Source organism: Thermobia domestica, chromosome 13 (assembly GCF_964235325.1).
Source record: "Thermobia domestica chromosome 13, izTheDome1.hap1.1, whole genome shotgun sequence".
NCBI classification, from domain to species: domain Eukaryota; kingdom Metazoa; phylum Arthropoda; class Insecta; order Zygentoma; family Lepismatidae; genus Thermobia; species Thermobia domestica.
This window is the reverse complement of record NC_137466.1, coordinates 17,844,801-17,869,588: the sequence shown is the minus strand read 5'-3', so window position 1 is coordinate 17,869,588 and position 24,788 is coordinate 17,844,801. Positions and strand designations below refer to the sequence as shown.

The 24,788-nt window shown below is 35.4% G+C and overlaps 1 protein-coding gene across 9 annotated transcripts in view; it reads left to right on the top strand.

The window, feature by feature from the left end:
• LOC145668033 (UPAR/Ly6 domain-containing protein qvr-like) overlaps positions 1–24,788 on the top strand; it is a 416,709-nt gene that overhangs the window by 217,804 nt on the left and 174,117 nt on the right. For 5 of the 9 annotated variants that reach the window (XR_014127949.1, XR_014127952.1, XR_014127953.1 and 2 more), the window contains one exon: positions 8,793–8,846. The exons of 1 other annotated variant lie outside the window; for it this stretch is intronic. Coding sequence is in view for 1 of the 8 variants with exons in the window: in XM_081735501.1 (XP_081591627.1) it covers positions 8,907–8,951 (45 nt within the window). In the remaining 7 variants the exon portion in view is untranslated. Of the gene's footprint in view, positions 1–8,792; positions 8,847–8,906; positions 8,952–24,788 lie in introns of all 9 variants that reach the window. 3 more of the 9 variants (XR_014127950.1, XR_014127948.1, XM_081735501.1) reach the window with 1 other exon arrangement.

Here is a 24,788-nt window from a genome sequence, read left to right as displayed (position 1 = left end):
TTTCTCCGATATAAAACTTAGTTTTTATTTTCATAACATATGGTTTCTCATATTGAGAATTATAAAGTTAATCTATCTTTTTCTAATCCATCTACCTTATCTCAAAATAATAAATACTCACACATGTGAAACACTAAGGTATAGTTATTCAAATTATTTATAGTCCATCAAGATTCTAATAATATTTGGGAGATAAAGTACAGGTAATATACAGATGGTGATCAGAAAAATGTAAACACCTGTAGTTGGCAACACGTCAGATGTATGGGTTGGCAGTGGTGTCTTGGCGCCCGCAGTGCCGGACCGCTGGTGGTGGTGTGCTAGGTCGGTCTCCATACTACGTCAGGTGCAGTGGAACAGCAGTGTCCAGTGGCTGCAGCAGATGGAGGTAGTGTAAAATGGGAAACCTCTCAGATTTTCAAAGAGGGCAAATTGTTGGTGCGCGGTTATGTGGAGTGAGTGTGACGGCAGTGGCTACTGTGTTAGGTGTGTCGCGTGGGACAGTGTCGAAGGTGATGACGGCCTACACAACACATGGGAAAACCACATCGGGGAAGCGGAACAGTGGGCGGAAGAAAATCATGAGTGACAGGTCACACCGGGTATTAAAGCGCATTGTCACGCAGAACCGTCGTGCCACTGCGGAGCAAGTGACGGAGGAACTCAATCAGCACCTCCCCCATCCTGTTTCGACAATCACAGTCCGCCGCGAATTACATGACATGAACTTACGGGGTCGTGTTGCACGGGCCAAACCGCTCATCAGGAACCATAACACTTTCGCACGCCGCAAATGGTGCCGCGACCATGCAACTTGGACCGTTGAGGACTGGAAACGTGTGATATGGTCGGATGAGTCATCCTTCACCCTATTCCCAACCACGGGCCGTGTTTATATGTGAAGAACGCCCAAAGAAGCTTATGATCTGCAGTGTCTCCGCCCAACTGTGAAACATGGCGGCGGCTCGGTGCTGCTATGGGCCGCCATATCATGGTTTTCATTGGGTCCTGTGGTCACACTTAGTGGACGAATCACTGCCAACGATTATGTCGCAATTTTAGGAGACCACTTGCATCCTATGGTCCGGATGTTGTTCCCGGACAATGACGCCATCTTCCAGGATGATAATGGACCCACTCACACAGCTGGCGTTGTTGCAGCGTGGTTTGAGGAACATCGGGATGAAGTTCAACACCTCCCCTGGCCCGCCCAATCCCCAGATTTCAACATAATTGAACATCTGTGGTCCGTCTTGGAAACACGACTCCGGCGACGATTTCCACCTCCATCCTCTCTCACAGAACTGGCCGATGCCCTGCACGAGGAATGGTGTAAAATTCCACTTGCTACCATTCACGACCTCTATGCCTCCATCCCACGTCGCATCAAGGCCGTTCTGAAGGCGAAAGGTGACCCGACACCATATTAATCTGGTAAGTTGCAATTTCGTTCAGGTGTTTCCATTTTTCTGATCATCATCTGTATATATACAGTACTAATCCAGTAAAACATAAAACGTGAACTACTTAATTTGTACTTTGTAACTTACATGTATATATATACTCAGTACACCTGGTCCGCTAGTACTCTGTAGGTTATACAGGGTGTTTCATAACAACACCGACAACGTTCGGGAGGCGATTCCTGACACCAAGATAAGACAAAAAGTATAGACCAACCTGAGTCCACAAACGCGTCCTTTCGGAGTTATAGGCTGCCGAAAACATGAAAAAATGGAAAACATGAAAACTTCCGGAACAATTTTTGTAGAGTTAGTTGGTAAGTGCTTCAAATTTTATGGTCGTAAATAAACTACCTCTAGAAAAACTCCGACAGATTTTTAATTTATGCTGTGAATTAATTTCACTAGCCAATTTCACTAGAAAACGATTAATGTTATTACAGTTTCATATAACATTATTCACAATTCCAGCATTTCAAATGTATCCTGTAATGTTGCGGGCGGTGTGTTAATTTACATATATCTTCTGCAATATGATTAGGATTATTTGGAATCGAGCACTAATGATAAGACTACTCTGCAATCCTCTACTCTAGAAATTGAATGAATGTTCTAGAAAGTACACGCTTATTTTCCTCCATTAACACATCTATTCCCATACTTTTATTACTTTCGAAATCTTGCGTAAAATTATCCAAGTATCCTGGAGTCTCCATGACCTCAATGTCTACTTTAAGTATCAAATAATAAGTGCACATTTGCAGGGTTTCAGTTCTACGACTAAAACTAATGAATATTCCCTTTCATTCGACATCCCCTTTCATTCTCAATTTTCGGCTGTTTGCATATTTTCCTGACAAATTTTTGGTTGGTCATAGCGCCGGAAGGAGGCATTCCTACACACAGATTTGTCGATACTTTTTGTGTTATTTTAACGAAAGAATCACCTTCCGAATGTTTTACTGTTGTTCCTGATATGTATATATAAATAATCCGTAACATCATATTTTCGTAGAAAGTCGTTGACATGATATTTTGGTGTAATTTTCTTTTAATTAGTGAAACAAATTTGCGTTGACTGGAAAATATTTGTAAATTAAAATTATTTTTCAGTTCTTAGCTTTAAGGTCAATTTATGTTTTCAATTCGTGAGGAAACTTGGTAATAAATGTGGAAGGAGTACGGTACTCACTATATAATTTCTTGTGTTTGTCGAAGTCTACTAAGTGTGGAGACTGAATCCTCACGCAGCACTTCAACCTCATATGGCCTATGATGGATGCGGACGCGGATGTCGCTTACTTTTGCCTTCACTTATGGCAGAATACCCAATAAATTTCCTCTTTTTTAAGGAAGTGCTCTTGCACCGTTCATGCACCACATGCAATTGCACATTAGTGAAATATACAAGTAAAAATAATGAATCTTCTCTTTATCCCACTTTCATCTAATGTTTTCGTTCGCGAGTTATGTCTTTTTCGGATTTTTCCGACAAATTTTCGACTGGTCGTAGTGGCGCAAGAAGTCACTTCTATACTTAGTGTCTTATTTTGCTGTCAGGAATTACTTTCCGAAAAGTTTTAGTGTTGTATTTCATCACTCTACATCTGTATCTATATCTACACATACTTTCAAAGGAGAAAGAGAAAATTTTCTTTTTAAAGCTATTTAATTCTTTTTACTTAACATGTATTTTAATATTCTCCACTTTGAAGCATGTCTGCATGTTCCTCTGTAGAATTTTGTGTGTGACAACAATTTCATGATTGTGTATTTTTATTTATTTATTGTTTAGTAAATGTGTTCAAGGTTTCTGATGTTAATAAAAATTACTACTATTAATATTATATTTTGTGAAATTCAGCAAAATATTCCATGCTTACAAACAATAATATTCATTGTTGATCTATTGTGTGTATTCGTCAAATTTAGTTCATTTAGTTCATTTAGTTCATTTTCTAAGTTACTTGAGACAATCCTTTAAACTTTCATCTTACAAGGAATGCTTCCCAAATTGTAAAATCGATTTGAAATGTTTGGATGGTGACTTTTCCAAGCTCTAGAGCTATTAATGGTGATAAATAACGGAAGTATTATGCAATAAATGATTAAAGATCATTAATCCAAATAATGATAAAAATTAAATGAACCATCTTGAAATGCAAGTTGTTAACATAGAACTATGCAGGCTATTGACAACTAATATTACCAACAATTAGAAATATGTTATTGCTAATTAGTTAGAAATTTGTTTCTATTCAAATTGAAGTATACTGTTACATTTCAGGATCCTTTGATAATGCCAAATAAATATATGTTATGCCCAAACGTCGTTCCAGGCTTTCAGAGTTATTGCTCAAATGCAAACCCAAGATTACAGAATATGAGAAAAGCTGTCTGGCATGAACGAAAGCGGTTATGGAGAGTTTCCATCTAATCTTTCAACTCTTTTCCTACGAGCTGTTTTTAGTACATAAGTATACATTCCAAAGGGAATATTCCAAACTAACACTACGTATTTCTTATATTGCAATACTTCAAACATACACAGAAAACACACCACTACATATGAGAATGCAATCAGAAAGAAAGACAGAAATGAAATGAAATCTTTAGGTTTTACGTCCCACGGTTATGTCGGTTAGGCTAAAGGAGACGGTCATGATGAGAGATGAGTGAAATGGTGGAATGAAGAAAGTGGGAGAACACCGAGAAAACCCACGAGCACGGTGTTTGTCCACCACAAAGTCCACACGGCACGAGCTGTGATTGAACCAGGGACCCCAAGCACCGGAGGTTAATGCTCTACCACTGAGTCACCGCGTCCTCGAAAGAAAGAAAGAATAATGTGGAAGTCACTGATATCAGTTCCGTCTCGAGTATCAGCACGATGATGTTAACATGCTAGATTTTTATACGGATTTCCAAATTTGAAGTCATGGGCCAATTATGAAGCATGAATTTATAGTATGTACAGACATTTAAATTCTTTTCGAAAGAAACAAATACCCAGTTCTTTACTTTTGCAAGACCACAGACATAAGCAGAAACAATAGTTTCGCTTCCGAAAGCTGAACAGTTTATATTATTTGTTTGTTTATTGAATTTTAGCGTCCCTTTCAGAACCAAGGCTGTATGAGGTGTAGACGTAGAATTAAAGGTGGACGCCGAACCACTGTTATGCATTCAGATTCCAATGCTCTTTCACCAGAAATTGCATTCGGGACCACACACGTAGCCACTAGACCAGCGGGAAGCGCTACACGAAATTCGAATTAAGGTCTAAAATAAAATTTGTGTAGTGAAATCGTGGGTGGAACGATGACGATGACGATGATTTGTGTGACGATGATTTGTGTAGAAAATAAACATATTTAAGTTATATCGCAGTTACCTTTTCCATTACAGTTTAAAAATGCTTGCATTCTGATATGTTATTATCTATTGATTATAATTTATGTTGAAGTTACGAAGAGTGCAACCTTCTGGGTTATTTGAAGTTAAACTGTGTATCAGGTTATTGGAATAGTAAAGTTATATGCATCGTTTTGTGTATTGTTAATATTTTTGTAATAAAATAATTTTAATTAATTGTTAGTATATTTATAATAATTGTTATAATAAAAGTATTTATTTTCACATTTTAACATACTATGAATGCAACGATAAAAAGAATTACACAAAACAAACATTTGGCTAATAAAACACAGAAGCAAATACTATTATCATTACACGACTAACGATACATTTCGTTTCTGTAAATTGGAGAAACTACAAAATAAGCTTTACAAATTTCAAATAAAACCTAAAAACCTAGATGTTATCCAAATTATATGTACAAATTGGAACCTAAAATTATTTCTCTTTAACGTTGCATTTTACAGTGAATAAATCAGTGTATTTGATGTTGGTGTTTAAAATGTTGAAATGGAATGATCTTTTATAGATGTTGTGTATATGCTTTTTATGTTCAACTATATAAGAAATTGAGTTTAATGCATTCAATTATTTTTCAATAAACAGTGACGGCTTTGCTTAAATAAACACTAATCAGTTTATAAATAATTGTTGCACTTATGTTGAACCATTTTATTTTATGCTGACATATCTAATTTTATTATTCTTATTTCGTTCAAATATCTTAAGTTGTGCATTACCTTTAGTTATCGTTTAATTATTAATATTTTTAGTGAAACTTACTTCCATTATTTATTTATTTTGTTAATTTAATTTATAAGCATTAGACAATGGACTGACAAAACTGACTTTAGCTTGTCCAAGTGAATTCAGCATGACACCTTACCTTCTATCTAATCAATAGCTAATGAATAGAAAGTAAATCTTTGAAAATAACACTTAACCAAATATAGTTTCCTGTGAGCAAAAAGAAACTTGTCTTTTACTCATGAAAAGAATGTTATAAAGAATATAACAGTAAAATAGCAGAATGATTGAGTTAAGTAATTTTAAATAAGAAATTGTCACGTGACATGGAAGGTATGAGGTGTCATTTTAGATACCAGAATACAAAAACCTACTGAAAACCTGACCTTGAAGTACTTAGGAGCCATTCACAATAACTAGCATACTTTCCAGAAAAATTAAGTGCATAACATGCCTTTTCAAAATCTTGAAGTTTGTTTTACTCATGACACACATTTTATAAATTATTAAAGTTACTATTAATGAAAGTTGCAAATATTTTATTCTAAGATAACACTTGATATGTTTTAAAATATCGTAAGATTAATGTAAATGTAAACTATTTCCAGTATTTTCACGTTTTGTTAAAATATACATCAAAGATATATGTATATACATTGCATGAAAGTAAGGAAAAAGTTATTGTTACACTTAGTATTTCTAGCGCCTTTCAAAAAAGTTTTGTGTTAGGCGAAAAGTAGGGTTTTAAGTTTTCACTATGATTAATTTCTTTAAGGATACTGATTTTCAATAATCACTAGTTATTTTATGCAGTAAATGTAAAGGGTATTGTTACATTTAAAAATAATACATATTTAGGAATGGAATATTTTCCATCTAAAATTTCTACACATCTTTCAAGTTATACTAGAACAGAATTAAACGTTTCGTCACTCTTGGTCAAGTAAAGAGAAACAAATTATTATTCAACTGTTCGAGCACGGTTATTGTGAATGGTTTTCTCACCTCTGTATACCTGCATAATGTATTTCTCCGCTGCAGAAAAACATGCTTTAAGTGTTTCTGCACGTGTGCACGTCTGTTGTCCTTTGTTCACAAGAGACGACGAAGTATCAAATTATTCAAAAACCAGACAAACAACTGGTTCAGAAAATCAAGAATATCAATTTCTCTGCACAGATAGCAACTACTAGGGAAGACATAAAAATATAAAATATTATGTGTAAACCAGCGTTTCAGTCCACAGTACCCAAATATTTCATTTTTGTAGTTTACGAGTTTACAATTGTTTGAAGGACAATTGTTTATACTGAAAATTAGCAAAATAATTACTGAACATTACACTAAGAGAAATAAAACTATATGTAAAAGAGAGACGTAAGGAAAACGCAACCATTTTCTCCAACACAATATTCAATATTGTCGACTCTGATAGCGAAGAAAATCTTTAAGAAAATTAAAATAAATGTAATATTAAAAATGTAAAAAGAAAGTTCAAAAAACATTCTGTCAACATTTTCGTTTACTTCGGAAGACTAGATTTACGAATATAAGATAAAAATTTTTACGTAGCATCATACCTTTATATGATAAGATAATCGGAGGTTATGGGGTGCATGTGAGTATATGATGTATACCCACCTAATATTTACGAAAGAACGAGCCTTTTCGGGCGTGAGTATACCATATATTTTGGAAAACAGTCGAGCGTATACCCACCAAAAATTCTAACATTGCACCACGGCATATAATATGATTGAAATACGAGTTTAATAAATGCCTCTGAAAGTCTACCAGGAATCTACTTAAAGGAAATATCTTTTTAAAAATCTCAAGAAGAAGTAAATCTACTCCAGCTTCCTAAAGTTGCAAAAAAAAAAAAAAAGTCTGGTTGCAGAGAAAAATGCGGAAGTAATCTTCAGATATTTACTTAATTATCGATTTGTGCTCAATGACTTTTCTTAAGAGCATCTACCATTCATTGACCTCCTCTACGACTACTGAATCAATTATTACTCTCTTCCAATTACATGAAGGTACCTATCGAAAGTACCAGTTTTTAACCAAATCCTCAAACAAAACATACCATTTATAAAATCTGTTCTTTGTAGACTCGATTTCTAGAAGATGAACCCAGATTATAGTCTTCTCTAATCAGTAGAAAAGATAATCATTAAAATATGAATGAAGATAAAACGGAGTAACAGAACGTATTATCATGGCCTTGCTCAAAATTACAATATTTCACAAAATTATTTCACTGCTGCAGGCAACGTCATATTGTATTTAGAATCATGTTCTAATAGCTTTGAAAGAAGATTTGCTTCTTTCATAAATAAAAACAGACCAATGTGTGAGAGTGCGTTATATGTCAATGGCAATTTAATTTTGTTAATGTAGCGTTAAAACTTAGCAGTTAAACGACAATAATAATAATCTATAAATTGAAACGCAAACTGCTTGTGAGTAAATTCTAGTATTTATTTACAAAATAGATGAATTGTATAGAAGAGTGAAAATGAATTTGATTTTATTATTAAACGCTTCGTTATAATAGCATCGTTTAGATAAATAAAATAATTGTTATTATGCTAGAGATTTTGTTCATGTGAAAATCTAAACATCTGTAGAAACTCAATGAAAGTGAAGCTTTTTTTAGAATTAAAAGTGCCTAAGTATTCAACTGAATAGTTGTATTATACTGCTGCATTATACTGCAAGTCCTTAACTATAATAATTATGCTCTATTTTCTATAATGAACTCAAAGTTACTACTGAAATGTAAGACTAAATTTTGAAAGTTAGTCTAAATTTTGAAACCATCAGTGTGTTTGCTACAACTAAATAACATCACAATCTTCGCATCATCCAAAATCTGAATTAGAAGAGATTATGTGCAACACTATTTTTAAAAAGAAAGGAAATAAACATTCAAACAACAGTAAAATCTGAAACAAAAGTCTTTGAGTACAAATCGTAATAATTGCGTGCAATGCGACGATCAGCCTATCCGAAGCGATGTGAAGATCCCCAAGCCATGTATCCTCGTGTTCCCTTTGGTGGTTTGGCTGTATCTGTGTCGTCGTGTGTTGGTGTATCGTGATAGGTTGTTGACAGAGTTTCCCTGACTAAATGACCCTGTTTTTCTTTTTCTTTTCTTTCCAGTAATCCTCTTTGCCTCGGTTGCTCTAACGGCAGAAGAATGTAAACCTAGTTATAGTAAGTATATGGGAATCTTTTCTTATCTATACAACGTTTGTGTTTCTCTTCTCTTTGCAGTGATTCTACTAGCTGCCGTCTCTCTCTCGGAGGAAGAATGCTTAAGTAAGTAGCCCATCTCAAACAGAAAAACAATCGTATTTAGTTGTAAATCTCCGCTTGCTTCTATAATATGTATTAATTACAACTTTTGAAAGAAATTAGTTATTGTGCTATTTTTGCTCTTTGTAGAATATTGAAGCTCCAGCACGATATATCCTAAACAAATATCGGAATCCTACGTATAAATTTAAAACGATGTGTAATCATTTCAATAATTTCTGTAGTTTAAGACACAAAGACTTTGAACAAATTTAGGAATGTTACAGAGTGTAAATGAGTCATTGTTGAAGTGTGTTCAAGGCTAAGATGGTATAAGGATCAAAGGCAAATAGTTTGAGATAATAGTATATTCGTGGTTATTGTATGAGACATTTGATTTTTGTTGACGGGTTTGAAAGGTGTATGTAATTTCAGCACGTTAATATTTAGTCGTTGATAATTAGAGAAACAATGTCTCACACTGAGAAAAACAAATCGTAGGCTTCATCTCAACAGCAACAGTAAAAACTACAATTGTATCTACGATTTTCTCCACCGTTAACTGTGTAATTTTAGTACTCAATTTCCTATTTTGTTATATCGAAACGTAAAACACTATGTATTCTGTTACTAATATGGTTTCTGTGCAGACAAAATGCTAATAAATAATAATATGTTTATATGCAATGTTGTATGATATCCATAATAAGATTCATTAAATGATTGATTTAACAACCATATACAATATTACACATATTATATTTTTGTTGTTTCCTCTGAACTTCTCTACAGTAATTCATCCTTTTCCTGAAAGTATTTGGCAACATATGTTTAGTCAATATTAATCACAATTCACTGGTCTCCTTAACATTGCTTATTGTATGTCTTAACTTAATGTTTACTGCGGCCATATATGGGAAGATCAGCGCACAAAGGAATCAAGTCCAATCACCAAACTTTGAGAAAAAGACATAAAATTTGTATGGTACGCTTAAGTACGTAGGAAAGTTAACACTGTTTTTACATTATAACAGTTATTTATAAATCTGTACATAAATATTTAAAACTCTCAAAGGAGCTTCAGAAAGATATCTCCTGGGTATAGCAAGTATTTGCGAATATAAGTGGCACAGTACCTTGTAAGTCTTAGTTACAATTCTTTCTTTTGCAGTTAAGCATGGAAGAGTCTAGGCTTACTCAAGAAATGAAGAGGAATGCCACCATCGTCATTTTAACTCAGGTCACTCTGATTCAGACATCGGTGCTCCCTGCGTTCCTGAATTTCGGCCGCTTGTTCATCTTCAAAGTTCAGATTGAACTGGAAACTATTAAGGTGACGTGGCCACCATTTCCCATAATAAACGACATTGTCGGTGCTTGCACCTTATCAGAACCCGGAGTGCGTACGTTCTGTCCAGGTTACAATCGATGATTATCCTGGGAAACACATGTGGCCACACACCAGAAAGCTGCAGGTTGACGGGGACACCATTTGATGTGGAGGTTCAAGAGAACCTAATGCGTAAAAGTCGTACGTAATGTGGAAAAGACCAAGAATTGACCAGTGTCAAATGCCTCTCGAACGAGCAAAAACGTTTGGAGGAGCGCGGAATGCTCTGTTTTTCCGATGAGAAAAACTTTGTACAGGATCAGAAAGCGAACCGCAAAAGTGGTCAGAGGCTGCGTTAAAGCCACGAAATATTCAAAACGCCCTACACATCAACCTCAGTGATGGGTTAGGGGATCGTGAGCAACAAAGGGGACATGATTAATCCACATTTCTTCCATCGAGGTGCCACAGTCAACACTTTTGCTTACACTAAGGTGTTGAACATGTTTCTGAAGTAATGGATTACTGTTGTAGCGTGTAGAAGACTTCATTGTCTACAGCAGAACTACGCTTCATTCCGTTACCACCCAAGAATGGTAGGACGATGATTTTCATGACCATACAAACCCTTCAGCTCCCAAGGTGTTGACTCAACGAACTATCATTCATGTAGCGTCATTAGAAAGACTCCAGAAAGCAACCACAGGATATTGTTGCGGCACTCAGGATAGCTGTTGTGGATGCAATGCCGAACATTCCAAAGACCTATCTCACTCTACCTGTAAGGGGTGTCAACAGTGTGTAGAGGTTGTTATTATAGCTGGTACTTTCACTGTTGAAGTGAATACCTGTAGAACATGAACATGAAATAAGGTAATAAATGGTTTCTCTCCAGTGCCTGTTCATTAGTTACAGTGCCACTGCCGTACCCTGTATATCCAAAATGACCAAGAGTGGACTGATTCTCTTGTGCACTGATGCACCGTATATGGAATAGTTTTCTCCTATTTGTCCTACTTTGGAATCCAATTGGAGTTGAGACGATGGCTAGCAATTTTGGATCCACTGGGTGACCTAAGGCTTATTAAAGTGGGTGCCTTATCAGCTTGTGACTCCACTGCCACCCATTATATAATTCTAACATTGTCCATGCTTACTTAACAAATAAAAACTCAAGGCACTGACCAGAATCCACTGATAGAGTGAATAAGGATGGTATGCTAGATGCAAGGAGGAAAGTCTTCTTTAAAAATTTATCAATACGCCCCCATCCCCTCTGATCAGTGCCTTTATCCTCCTTTGTAGAATTTTTTCATCATGATCCTCAAAGCACTGGACAGTAATCCGTCTTTAATATGATCCGTAATCGTTCCTAAGCACTTTTCATCTTTTTCCAATCTTGTACTTATATATATCACCATCATCATCATCATCATCATAGGTATTATGCCATTATTGGCAGTCACTTGCCGCAACTGAAAATGGGAAGGTAGTCAGCGAGAGAAATGAAGTCTTAGGAAGATGGAAAGAATATGTTGAGAACTTATATGAGAGTAGGGATAGACCGTGTGGCTTAGATGTTCAAGTAGAAGATGAAGTAGACGAGGATGATAAAGGATTTAGTATTTTTCGCGATGAATTTGAAAAAGGTAAACCCAAGATTAGGAATCGAAAGGTAACCGGGATAGATAATATACCAATCGAATTCATTAAAAATATGGGGGACAAGGACAAGAAAGAATTGTTTCAACTCTGCAATGAAATATATGAAGCAGAAGAGTTGCCAAGAGTCTTTCTGAAAATGATCCTGGTACCAATGGCTCAGAAATCGAACCCAAAAAGATGTGAGAATTATAGAACCAGTAGTCTCATAGCTCATGCAGTAAACATTTTGCTTCGAATTGTGAATAGAAAGTTGTATGGAAGAATAAACGAAAAAATTGAAGAACGACAGTTCAAACGTACGTGAATTAAGGGTACAAGAGATGCAATTGGATTATTAAAGGTGATCGGTGAAATGTTTATAGAAAAAGGAAAAGTGGAGTATGTTGTATTTATTGATCTGGAAAAGGCTTTAGGCCATATGAATTGGGAATTGTTGTTGGAAGTTTTAAAAATGGTTGGGCTGGAGTGGGAACATCGAAGACATATATAAACCAACAAGTAAGTGTTAGAACAGAGGAGGAAATTACAGAAGAGAATGAAATTGGAAGGAGAGTTCGATAGGGATGGTCTCGCTCGGCAACACTATTTAATATCTATCTAGAAGAAATAGTGAAAAAGAGCCTACATAATGAGGATAGCATATTGATAGGAGGTAACATGATTAAATGTATACGGTTTGCAGATGACATGATGCTTGTTGCGGAATCTGAAGAGAAAATTAATGTTTTAAAAAAAACCGAGGACAGGCTGTGAAGAATATGGGATGAAAATAAATGCGGGAAAAGACAAAAGACATGTGATTAGAACGAAGCTGTCGGTGTCAAATATAGAAGTAGGTGGGAGGAAAATAAAAGGGGTGACTAGTTTTCGATTTACTACAATAACTTTTTTATTCTGCAATAAACTAAATTTTTACCTTTCATTATCATGAAAACAAATTCTTAATTAGTTTGTTACTTTATAACACTATTAAATAAATAAGTAAAAATATATATAGACCTTTGAATTAAATTTTAAAAAATCAAGTGTCTTGAAGTCACTATTCTACACTAACCTAGCTAATTATATTGTCAAATTTATCCCAATGTAAGATAAATCTGCGCAACACTATCTGATAGTTTTTTTTTTTTTTTTAATTTAAGTTGAACAATAAATATTGCAGGAACTTTGCAGTAATGGCAGCCGAAATTATGAGATCATGGTTATATTGCTTAATCGAAAATGAAACTTAATTCTAACTTAACTTTTAACCTACTCACTATTCCAAATGCAAATAATAAATATCTGATTCGATGAATTGTTTTTATTGATTTTACATTACATTTCATTTACAGCTGGAACCGTAATATCAACAATTCGTAGATAAAAATTTTATCCTTTATAAGTACGTCTGCGTTTCTAATAAATACAATGAAGACAAAGGAAAGAAAAAATCCATTAACTAACAAGGGAAACAGGAAATCTTTAAATGTTAAATTATAAAGTCTCTTCCCAGTTTTCAGTAATTCAAAATTTTGTAATTTAAAATCGTTTTACAATAGATTAATATTATAATCGTGTTTATCTGGGGTTCAATTTAATAGCAGAAATAAATTCTATTTAACACAATCTCTGATCTGTATGCACTCACAAGTTAACCATGGGAAGACATGTCAGGTCTTAGTAGTTTTCGTTCATACATATATCATTATCTCCACCCATTGTTGTATTTTCATTTTATTCAGTATTTAGATTCATGATATCAAAGCGAATGCTATCTTAATTATTATCATCCGTTTTCCCTTTTTTTCTGAGTTCACTAACTCAGAACAGACATATATTCAGAATATTATTTTGTCAAAAGTGAAATAAAAGCAAGAATACGAATGGCGAAATAAGCCATTAGAAGGAACACAAGTCTAGTTTGTGGGACCTTGAATAACGAGTCGAGAAAAAGATTCATAAAATGCTTCATGTGGAATATTGTACTGTATGGGTCAGAAACATGGACATTACGCAAAAGTGATGAAAAATAATTGGAAACTTTCGAAATGTGGGTACGGAGAAGAATGGAGAGAATACCTGAGTCGAGCGGAAAACGAATGAGAAGGCCTTAGAAATGGTGAGGAGAAAAGAACAATTTTAGATATTATTGAAAAGAAGAAGATAAACTGGTTGGGACATTGGCTAAGAAGGAACTGTATCATTAGGGACATACTACTGGGTATGGTGGCAGGAATGAGAAGGAGGGATGAAGGAGATTACAATTAATGGATAGTATCAAAATAGAAGGAGGTGTATGTTGTATTTATCGAAGAGTAGGTGAAGATGAAGATGTCATATATAACTCTATTGCCTATGAAACCTGGGAGTTATATGCCGTGTTCACAGAAGCTCTCCATTGACTTCTGTCCTTAGCCAACTGGACCCAGTTTCTACTTTGTATTCCTATTTCTGCGAGATCAATCTTAAACATTATCTTCCCTTCTGCATCTAGATCTTCATAATGGTCATTTCCCGACTCCGGTTAAAATTTTGAAAATAGTTCCTACTTTCTTCCATTTGGCTACATGATCTGTCAACTGAGCTTCTAGTCTTGATGACCTTAACAATGTTTGGTAAATGCTATGAACTATGCAGTTCCTCTTTATGATGCTTCCGAAATTGCTTATTCCCGTTCCTCTTGTTTCCGAATATTCCTCTTAGGAGTTCATTCTCAAATACCCCTACTTTCAGTTTGCGTTCTTCCCTTACAGTAAGCAACCATATTTCACAACCATACAACACAACATGTATGATTATTGTTTTATATATTTCAAGTTTCAAAATTTCTCCACAGAATTCACGACGATAGAAGTTCTTTTTTTCTTACTGAATAGTAACATTAATTTCCTGCTTTCGGTCGACATTTAATTTATCTACTTTGTCGAAAGTATTATTTGGTATTTTAATTCATCCATAATTTGCAATCTCGGTGATCTTCCATCTACTAAGTTTTCCCTGCATTTACTCCGAAACTCTTATCCATCCAAGCGTTTAATGAGATCTCTGCATTATTTTCTATTATTCTCCTATCATCCCTATTATATTTACATCACCAGCGTACGCCATAACCTGATGAATATAATTCAACTCTAGCTCTGGTTATTCTTACAGTGTATTGTAGAACAAAGTTTAATAATAATGGTAATAGAACATCTCTTTGTTTTAGGCCATTCTCGACGTGAGAGCTCGTGGGGAATAATTTTCCTACTCGGACTTTACTTTGGAATTCATTTTAACGCATCTTAACTAATCTAACTAGGTTTTTCATATTCCTAATTCTATAAGAATGTTGTACAATGTTTTCTTCCTAACGAAATCGTAGGCCTTTCTAAAATCAATAAATAATTGATGTACCGGGGTATTGTACTCCAATTTCTTTTCGTGTATTTATCGAATAGTAAATACCTGGTCGATAGTTGATCTATTACGTCTAAATCCACATTGATAACCTCAAATAATTTTTAAAAAGAAGTAGAAATGTAAGTGATTGTTACATTGTTGAGAAGAACTGTTTTGAGGGTTGTATTGGAAGGTGAAGTTAAAAAGAAATGAGAAAGGGTACAAAAACATTAGAATTGATGGATCATATTTAAAAAAAAAAAATGTTTTCATGTCAAAACAAAATTCGACAGATTACCATGAGTGATAAGTAATGTCATGATGGAATCAATGCTTGTGATTATGAAGATTATGTAGACTTATAAATATGCAGATTTTAGGTTATGGAAGTCTAGACAGCTGATTGCCTGTGAGGAAGACAAATTTCAATTTACAGCATGACCCTATCGGATTGAGTACACATTATTTAATGACTGAAACGGAACATGAAACGTGTAGGGTTATATTTCAAAACTGTGAAATACCTTTGAAAATAGAGACGTATTTAAACATTTTGTAATTGGAAGTTCAGAGGTTGTTTCTGATCCATAATAACAATTTTCACAAGCGGCAGAAGTGCTACCTAGCGAGAAGTGAATCACATCACCAGTCGTATAGATACATTGTTGAGCTCTATCTATCCGTAAGCTGTGTAGTAATCAATTGTGTTTACGAATACCACCGAAGATCGATCTCTACTAGGAAAAGTATACACAGTTATATTGTTTTCTTCAAGATGTGGAGAGATTCGTATATCGAAGAATGCTATAATACGTGTATTGAAAAGAAAAGGGACGGGGAGAAATGTGACGATTTCTATAGGGCAGAAGGAAGCTAAACCGTCCTCCTATTAGCTGTATCGTACATAATCTGGAACGTTTAGAATCTATCACAAGAAATAACCGTGGTACAGTCAAACGGTCCTTATCCTTCAAGAAATGTCAAAGAAAGTTGTATTCATGCATTCCCTTTACTCACATTTCCGTGCAATTTCCGGAGATCTCGTCAATGGACTGTTGCGCTTTCGATCTCCTCAATGGTTGTTGATATAGTGAAGAGTCTGCACTATTTATTAAGGATGGCCAGAACCGGTTTTCGAATCTTAACGGGTCCGGTTCTAGAAGATCCGGTTCCAGAACCGGGTTTTAGGATCCAGGTCTAGAACCGGTTCTGAAAACCGGATCTCCAAGACCGCCGGAACCGGAACTTTGTGGCCATCCCTACGCTAAACCCGAGCTGCTGGTAGGATTCGAACAGTGTGCTAGATGAAATGGTTGAAGAGACAAATAGGCGCCCAGGAGGCAGCCGCTTGTCTCATTTGGCTAAACAAACTAGGTAACTGGCAAACTCTTTGACTAAACAGGCAAATTGGCAAACTCATTTAGCTAAACACCCACTGGTGGACCAAATTTTTTTCAATGAGATACAAGCGGGTCTGTGCGGGGAGGGCACAAGTGCGTGTTCCTCTTTGCAGTGTTTTGAAGGTGAACTTTGTGCCTCCTTCACGGGTCTTTGGGAGCTTTCGGATCCAGGTCTGGAACTGGTTTTTAAGATCCAGTTCTGGAACCGGGTTTTCGGATCCAGGTCTCCAACCGGATCTCCAAGAACCGAGTTCCGCCGGAACCGGAACTTTGTGGCCATCCCTACTATTTATGGCCAGTGAAAAATTTGTGAGGAAGAGTACAAAGGAGGGGCTTTAGTCCTCCTTGACGCTCAGGTATACACTGGAGAAAATGAACTTCAATCCTGCTTTACACTGAATAAAGCTGCAAACTATTGCTTAGCCTCTCCCTTGATCATATCCTGGATCCGCCACTATACCGTATATATATTGCGTACCAACTTACTTCAATAGGAACTTCGATGTTCAATATAATTACAATGAAGGATTACAAGCAGCGCACAATCGATAGTAGTATCATGGAATTTCACAAGATAGGCCCATCTCGACATTGCTACTATAGAACTGAAACAAACTCTATATAATAGTCAAAACTGCAAATGAATTGAGGCTGGGATCAATCTAGACTATTACCTTTACCTGACATTTAAAGGTATTTCTATTTATCAACATTGTGATTGGTTCTCAACGTGGCTGATATCTCTGGTTCTCGAAGAGGACGCTGGAACAAAAAGGGCGATCGGGCGAAGGGGGCGATAGACTGTGTAGATGGCGTTGAGATTTCATTACTTGTTAGACTTACTCTTAGTACTATTGAACATAGGGCATTCTGTATGCATATGCATTTTACAAATTTTTGACAAGGGAGTGGCAACGCTGCACAGGAACTTCGATGACTGATTTTACAACCATTAATCTGACGGCAGCGGATCACTTGCCAATCAACTCTGAATTCTTCAGCATCTCGTGTCTCATTCCAGTCAGCAACTAGCCTAGCAGTCAGTGCCGTAACTTGTGGGGGAAGGAGGGGCAACTGCCTCCCCAGGAAAGCTTCCCGCCGTTCAAGGGGGGGGGATTTTAGAACAAAATTTTCTTACTCCATATACGGTACGAACATGAAATTATAAATGGAGCATCAAACAGGTTCACTATATTACATAAACAAAACAGCACACAAAAGCTCAATAAAACAAAAATGAGTCGTGGGCGCATTTCAGTAAAAAGAAAAAAAATGTCTACCATTAGGGGCTTTAGAAATAATATTTATCCGTATGGCTTTGGGGTTTGTCATTATTGCCCCTTAATTATTTTATCATGTATGAAATGGGCCCAGGGGCGTAACTAACGGCACCGCAGACCTTGCCGTGTGGAAGAGCCCACAGGCTCCGGAGGCCCATAAAAAGTAAGAGAAAGATGAAAAGAGGGGGCCCAAGAATTAGAAAACAACTTTTCTAGGGGGCCCAAATACGCGTATTAATGCTCCCCACCACCAGAAAAAATCTAAGTTACGGCGCTGCTAGCAGTATTGTGTTCTGTTTTGTTTAGTTCGATTCTGTTTTGCAATGTGGCTCTTTACTTATACGAAGAAATCATACATTAGGAAGGAAAAGAAGGTTTGCTTCCGAATACTCAGAAAGTAGTTAGGTAGTTGAACGAAATATTGAGAAGTGAACAAATGAACAGTATTGTTGAGTGAAATTCTTGTGCTTTATCTCTGTATTCCGTGGAATTTTATTAATTTTATAGTTGTGAGTAATTTACAGTTGGTTCACAATCGATTAGTTTTAGCGTGTTGCGTTGAGTTTGAACATTTTGAAGAACACTTGTTAACGTATCTGAAAAGAAGTGTCATCAATATTCTACTGAATACTTGAAATTTGGATTCATCTCGTCCCCTACAAATGTACAACTTCCCTCCTGCCTTCTCTGTGAAAAGACATTTTCAAATGAAGCCATGAAGCCTTCGCGATTGAAAAATCACTTGCTAAGAATCCACCCAGACAAGGCCGATTAAACTCTTTTGTTCTTCCAAAATTAGAAGTTAAAATTTGAAAGCCAAAATACTGTACGGAAGCTGTTTGGAAAATCTGAGGGCGAAAAGGGTCTCCTTTCTTCTTATAAAGTGTCTTTATTAAGAGCCTGCTTTACTAAAAATAATACGAAATTTATCATTTTCTTTTGCTTGATTATTCATCAGTGAAAGGAGATAATGAAATGCAAGTTACCACAATCATAGATAATGCTATTCTACAACAGAAAATATGAACCTGAAGAATGTTCAGTGTTGCCATCCATAGAAATTACAGTGTTGCCAGAAAAATAATTTCCCTAAAATCTAAGTTCAGGCAGCTACTAGAGGAACGATCTCAACTGCACTTGGTTACGGATTGTGTTGTTTTGGTTTGCTGTGAACTACTTTTTAAATAGCATTATTATTGAGTTTTAATAACTGTATGTTAAAACTGTTTTGTTTATTACAAACTAAATACAACTATTATTTAAAAAGTAGTTCACAGGAAACCAAAACCATATGATACGTAACCAAATGCAGTTGAGTTTGTTCCTCTACTCGCTGCCTTAACTTAGATTTTAAGGAAATTGTGTTTCTGGCAACATTGTAATATCTATGGATGGAAACACTGAACATTCTTCAGTTTCATATTTTCTTTAGTAGAATAACATTGTCTATGGTTGTGGTGACTTGCGTTTCAGTATCTCTTTTCACTGATGAATAAACAAGCAAAAGAAAAATGGTAAATTTTGTATTATTTTTAATAAGGCAGGCTCTTAATAGCAAAATGTGGATTAATTAATATTACATTACATTACATTAATATTACATTAACATTAATATTACCCGCCGTTAAAGAAATAGTTAATGCTATGTTAGGGCGTCAAATACATGTATCCAATCCATCCCCTTTAGTAATGATAGTGTTTCCAGAAGAATTGATGAAATCGTTACTGATGTTGAAGATACAGTTATCAACATGCTGAAAAATACAGAATTTGTAATGCAGATTGATGAATCAACGGTTCGTGATAACGAAGCATTGCTGCTAGGTTATGTCCGTTTCATTAACCGTTTCATTATGGAGGAACTGTTGTTTGTCAAAGCTTAACCACCGACACGAAGGGTTCCTCAATATACAAGAAGGTGAAAGATTTTTTTTTTTTTTTTAACGAGAAAAATATCCCTCTCGAAAACACTGTAGCTTATGCAACCGATGGAGCCACATCCATGATTGGATGCTATCGCGAGTTTATAGCTCATTTCGAAAGAGCTATCTATACCTCGTATTATGAATGTCCATTGTGTCATTCATCACAAACATCTTGTTGCTAAAAATTTGAGTGACAGGTTGCATAAGTCTTTGAGTGCTGTTAACAAATCAATTCCCATTCTTTGAACGACCGCCTTTTTCGTAATCTTTATACAGAAAATATGAAGAATTTGAACGTCCTCTGAACGCGGAACTGATATGGTTGTCGAAAGGAAAGTGTTTACGGCATGTTGAACTTTTTGACACAGTAGTTGAGTTTCTACAGACGATTAATCCAAGCCTAAACGACCTCTTAAACTTCGACGTCCTGATGTGACCTATCTATCTGAAGTGTAAGAGAAACTCTGTGAAGTCAGCACAAAGCTACAAGAGGAGGCCTTAGAGGATAGAATGAATTTCGTTAAGGCTAAGGGAATCATCTCTTCATTCATTGCTAAACTTCCAGTGGCGGATCCAGGACGGACTTCTGGGGGGACGGTGGGTTGTAATACTGCTATTTAGAGCTACTTTTAAGAGCTTCAAGCTCTGGGATTGGTTTTATTTATATATAAAATAAAAAAGTTCCCTCTTCAGTGGGGGCGATCGCCCCAATTGCTCCCCCCTGGATCCACCCCTGAACTGGACCTTCTTGCAAAGTAACTTAAGTCGTCGGGAGTTCTATCAATTTCCCATGCTGAAAACACTTCTGGGAAGTCACTTGAAGCACTGAAAGCACTTGAAAACGAAAGAGAACCCGAAGAAGGAGATTTAGAAGTTTTTAGCTTTTATGTGAAACGGCTCAAGGAAAACATGGAAATTAGATTTGAAGATATTTGTGCCTTGAAGTACCAAATTGGATGTTCAATCGTTTTTCAACAGTTATCACAGAAGTTCACCAAAGTTTGCAGGAGCAACTCGCCGACATGAAACACGACTGTGAAGCTAAATCACTTTTCGAACAGTCTGGTTATGAGTGTTTTTGGTTGAAAATGAAGAAATGCTATCCTCTTCGTGTCAGGAACTGTAGTTACTTCTTTTAGCTTTTCCTCCTACTTGCTAAGTGGAGAAGGGTTTCAGCGCTATACAACTGATCACGAGACCTAGAAACAAACTGCAAATATGTGAAAGGAGTGATTTGAGACTACGGCTAACGAAGCTGACACCAACTATTGTTAAATTGGCTTCAGTTCACCAAACTCAAAGTAGACATTAATAAATAATCATGTGAGGGAATATTATTAACATTCCGGGACAGTGGCGGCAATTGGACGTTAAAAGTGGGGTACAAGACTTGATGGAAGGTTGTATAACTAATAGGATACTATCTTTCTTTGTTAAAATACCGTATATCGTATTTCATATTTTATTAAGTAAATTGACTAGACCAATGCAAGTAGGTACTAGCACTTTGTACTCTTAAACAGAGATTTGATTCCTTGCTTATGAACATTTAAAATACAAAGCGGCTGATTAATATATTGAATCCTTGTAAGAAGTGAAAGTATGCTGGAATTGTTGTGTTCCAATAGGTTAATTTTGGGGTTATTTTCCGTGGCAATTAAAACGCAATTTCTGCAGCTTTCTTAACTCCACGGTAGGATAACCATCACGTACTCACACAACGGCGAATATTATATGGCACCATTTTTTCTATGAACCAGTAATACATACAAAAACTTTACATTTCCAAATAAACTATATACATAAATGGGTTACATCAAAAAAGTGGGGGGCAACTGCCCCCCTTTGCCCCCCCTAATCGCCGCCCATGTTCCGGGAAAATAATCTTACTGTAATTTGTTATGTCTTTAGTTCGTAATTTCACAGGAAATTAGTCACGAGCGTCGGATTTTTGATACAGTGAACAGCAGAGCCGTAGCTAGAAATTTCGGCGCCCCTTACATTCAACTCACAAAGTATTTTTACTTTTTTTTTTTTTTTTTTTTTTTACGTATAACAGAAGTAGTTTTTGTTGTTATGCTACACTGAACTTTTGTCAAACTTTTACAGATGAGAGCTGTTTTCAAGAGGCTTACTCTGGACTTTTTTGTTAAACTTGGCAAAACTGCCTTTGGTTGGTAAACAGATCCATTTGGATGAAATACTTTTAAAATGCTCGAAACGGGTGACAGCATTGATTTCCAGTAATAATTGTAAACTTTCAAAATTTTATTCTGTATTTTACTACATAAATAGCATTTTAATTTCGATCTTTTTACCGTAAAAAAATGTTGAGAAATGTAATGGAAATTTAGAATTTTTTGAGAATTTTTCAATATTGATCGATGTAGGTAAAACGTATGTTTAATGTTTGTATTTAAAATCCAAAATATAGTTTGGCTACTATGTATTTTTGAAATTATAGTAATTACTTAATTTCTTAATAAATGAAAGATCAGAATTCAAGGTTACTTATTATTAATTAATATATTTAAAAAATAGGGTGACCAGATTCTGACAAGCGAAAAGTAGGAAACAAGTATAATAGTATATGATAGTTTACTGCGTCGGCAATACGCATGTCCTTATTTCATTTAACGTTAACCATAAGTTAATCATTCGTTTTTCTTTTTTTAAAAAAAGTACAAAACAAAAGTATTGAAATAATTCATCACTCCAAATGCTTTGATGAATAACAAAATGGTTTAATTTTGTGAATGTACAGTGAAACTTCATGTAGGGCTAAATACTTTGTTTAGTCGACTTTCGGAGCGTGGGATTATTTTAAGGAATAAGGTAAAATTTAGACCGACACGAAGGAACTTCTACTTAACTTGGCTAGCATCACTATCGTGAGTTGAAAAAGAAACCTTTCTTACCTTACCGTTATCTCAACAAGCCCTTCTCATTGTCAGTATAAACAATGTATCGCAAAACAATGGTTTCTTGATTGTTCTCCTTCCCTAATCTTTTGAGGAATTTTAAAAAGCACATCGGTTTATCATTCAGTAAAAGAGTGCCTGTGATTCAAAATGTTGTGAACAAAGAATGAAACATTAATATATTGCAAATGAGTTAATTCAGGACATATCACAGGACGTTTTAAAAAACAAGGACATCTCTGGATTTCCTAGGCGTCTTCGCAACACGCAGGACAGCTCTTTGAAAAACTGTACTGTACTGCGAAAATCAGTACGTTTGGTCACGCTAATTAAAAATACACTAACGCTTATACATACATATATGCTATATAGATCTACTGTGTGTATATGTTTTGTATGTATGTAGAAGATAAAAATATCACACAACTATATACGAATACACACAAAAATTATCCTGGCAATACAAATAGTTGATGGAGAAATGATCCCAATAAATTCGTTTAGATTGGAATCATTTCGTACATCATTGGGGGCAAAATCAGTACTAACGATTAGTCTGAAAAGACGAAATTCATTGGATTAGATTCTGATCCCTTAACTACAACTGCTTTAAGTTCAAAAATGTTATTATTCTCCTTGTTTACCTTCATTTTTAATATTCTCGCGCAAACATTTGCTTGCATGTGTCTCTCCACTCCTCTTTTTCATACCGTAATTCTCACCATCGCATCATGATTAATCCGATTCGGTAGGAAAGCGAGATTAACTAACCATCACCATCAAGACACTAAATATGTATTTAGATTTTGACCGTTTTTGATTTTGAAGATGCTCCTGCGTACACTATAAGTTATTACTCGTACCTTCTATATCATATCGTTATTTACAAATCATATCATATCATATTATATAACAGGTTACTAACTAGTAATACTCAGGATTTGTTGTATATTCCTGTCAAAAGTAAATTTCCAGATTGGTGTTTAGTGTATTGTGATATGTATAATGAAATAAGTATGTGCGAGTAAAAGAACTACGGGTTCCCTCAGCTACTGCTCTGACCCAACGATGAATAAATTTTAACTGTATTTGAAAAAAAATAATTACATTGTTAATACATGTTAATTGTCAATAACTTTTTTAAGTAATAAGTAAAAACGTATCAACTTTGTTTCCACACAATACCATTTCAAAGGATTTTGTCAGCATAATCTTAGGAAAAAAGATATTCAATTTCACCACATACCGTATATTTTATTAGTTATTCCTCTACACATTACTTGATACGTACGTCATACGTAAGGTAAGAGTAAAAGAGGGGCGTTCATTGTGAACACAGAAATTTCCTTCTGATCAGGTGATTTTTCACAAACTTTCGTAATTATCTATCTATCTAACTATATATATATTAGGTTGTCCCTTATTTTGGGTAATTTTGTGTTGCAATACGCACACACCCCAAATGTATTCTATGTGACTGTAAATACGCATTAGTGAAATAGTAGCTCCCTATGAGAACGTTAACCCGTGCCGACTTGACGACAAAGTCATGAAATGACGTTTCCACATTATAATATAATTTAGAATTTCTAACCGTGATAACGGAGAAACTAAAATAGACAGGGAAACGAAACTTTGCATGAAGCAACTAGAGAAAGGACGACATCTGTCCATGTATTGAAGAACATAACCGGATGAACAGTATTGCCAACCCAAGATAAAGTTTTGTTTTTGTAAATTGAATGTCCTAAATTGGGTATCATCATTGGAAGCAACAATAAAAACAAAGACAAAAGGGATGTGAAACTCAGATCAGTGCTGCAAACTTTTCTAGAAATAACGTGAAACATGTGAAACAATGTTGGCGCATATAGAGAATGAGGTACTAACATTTTGTACACCTTAAATTAAATACTGACAAGAACTGTTTAAGCTGACTCTTAAGTGTAGAAGGCTCAGCTGAACAGTGTTGCCATC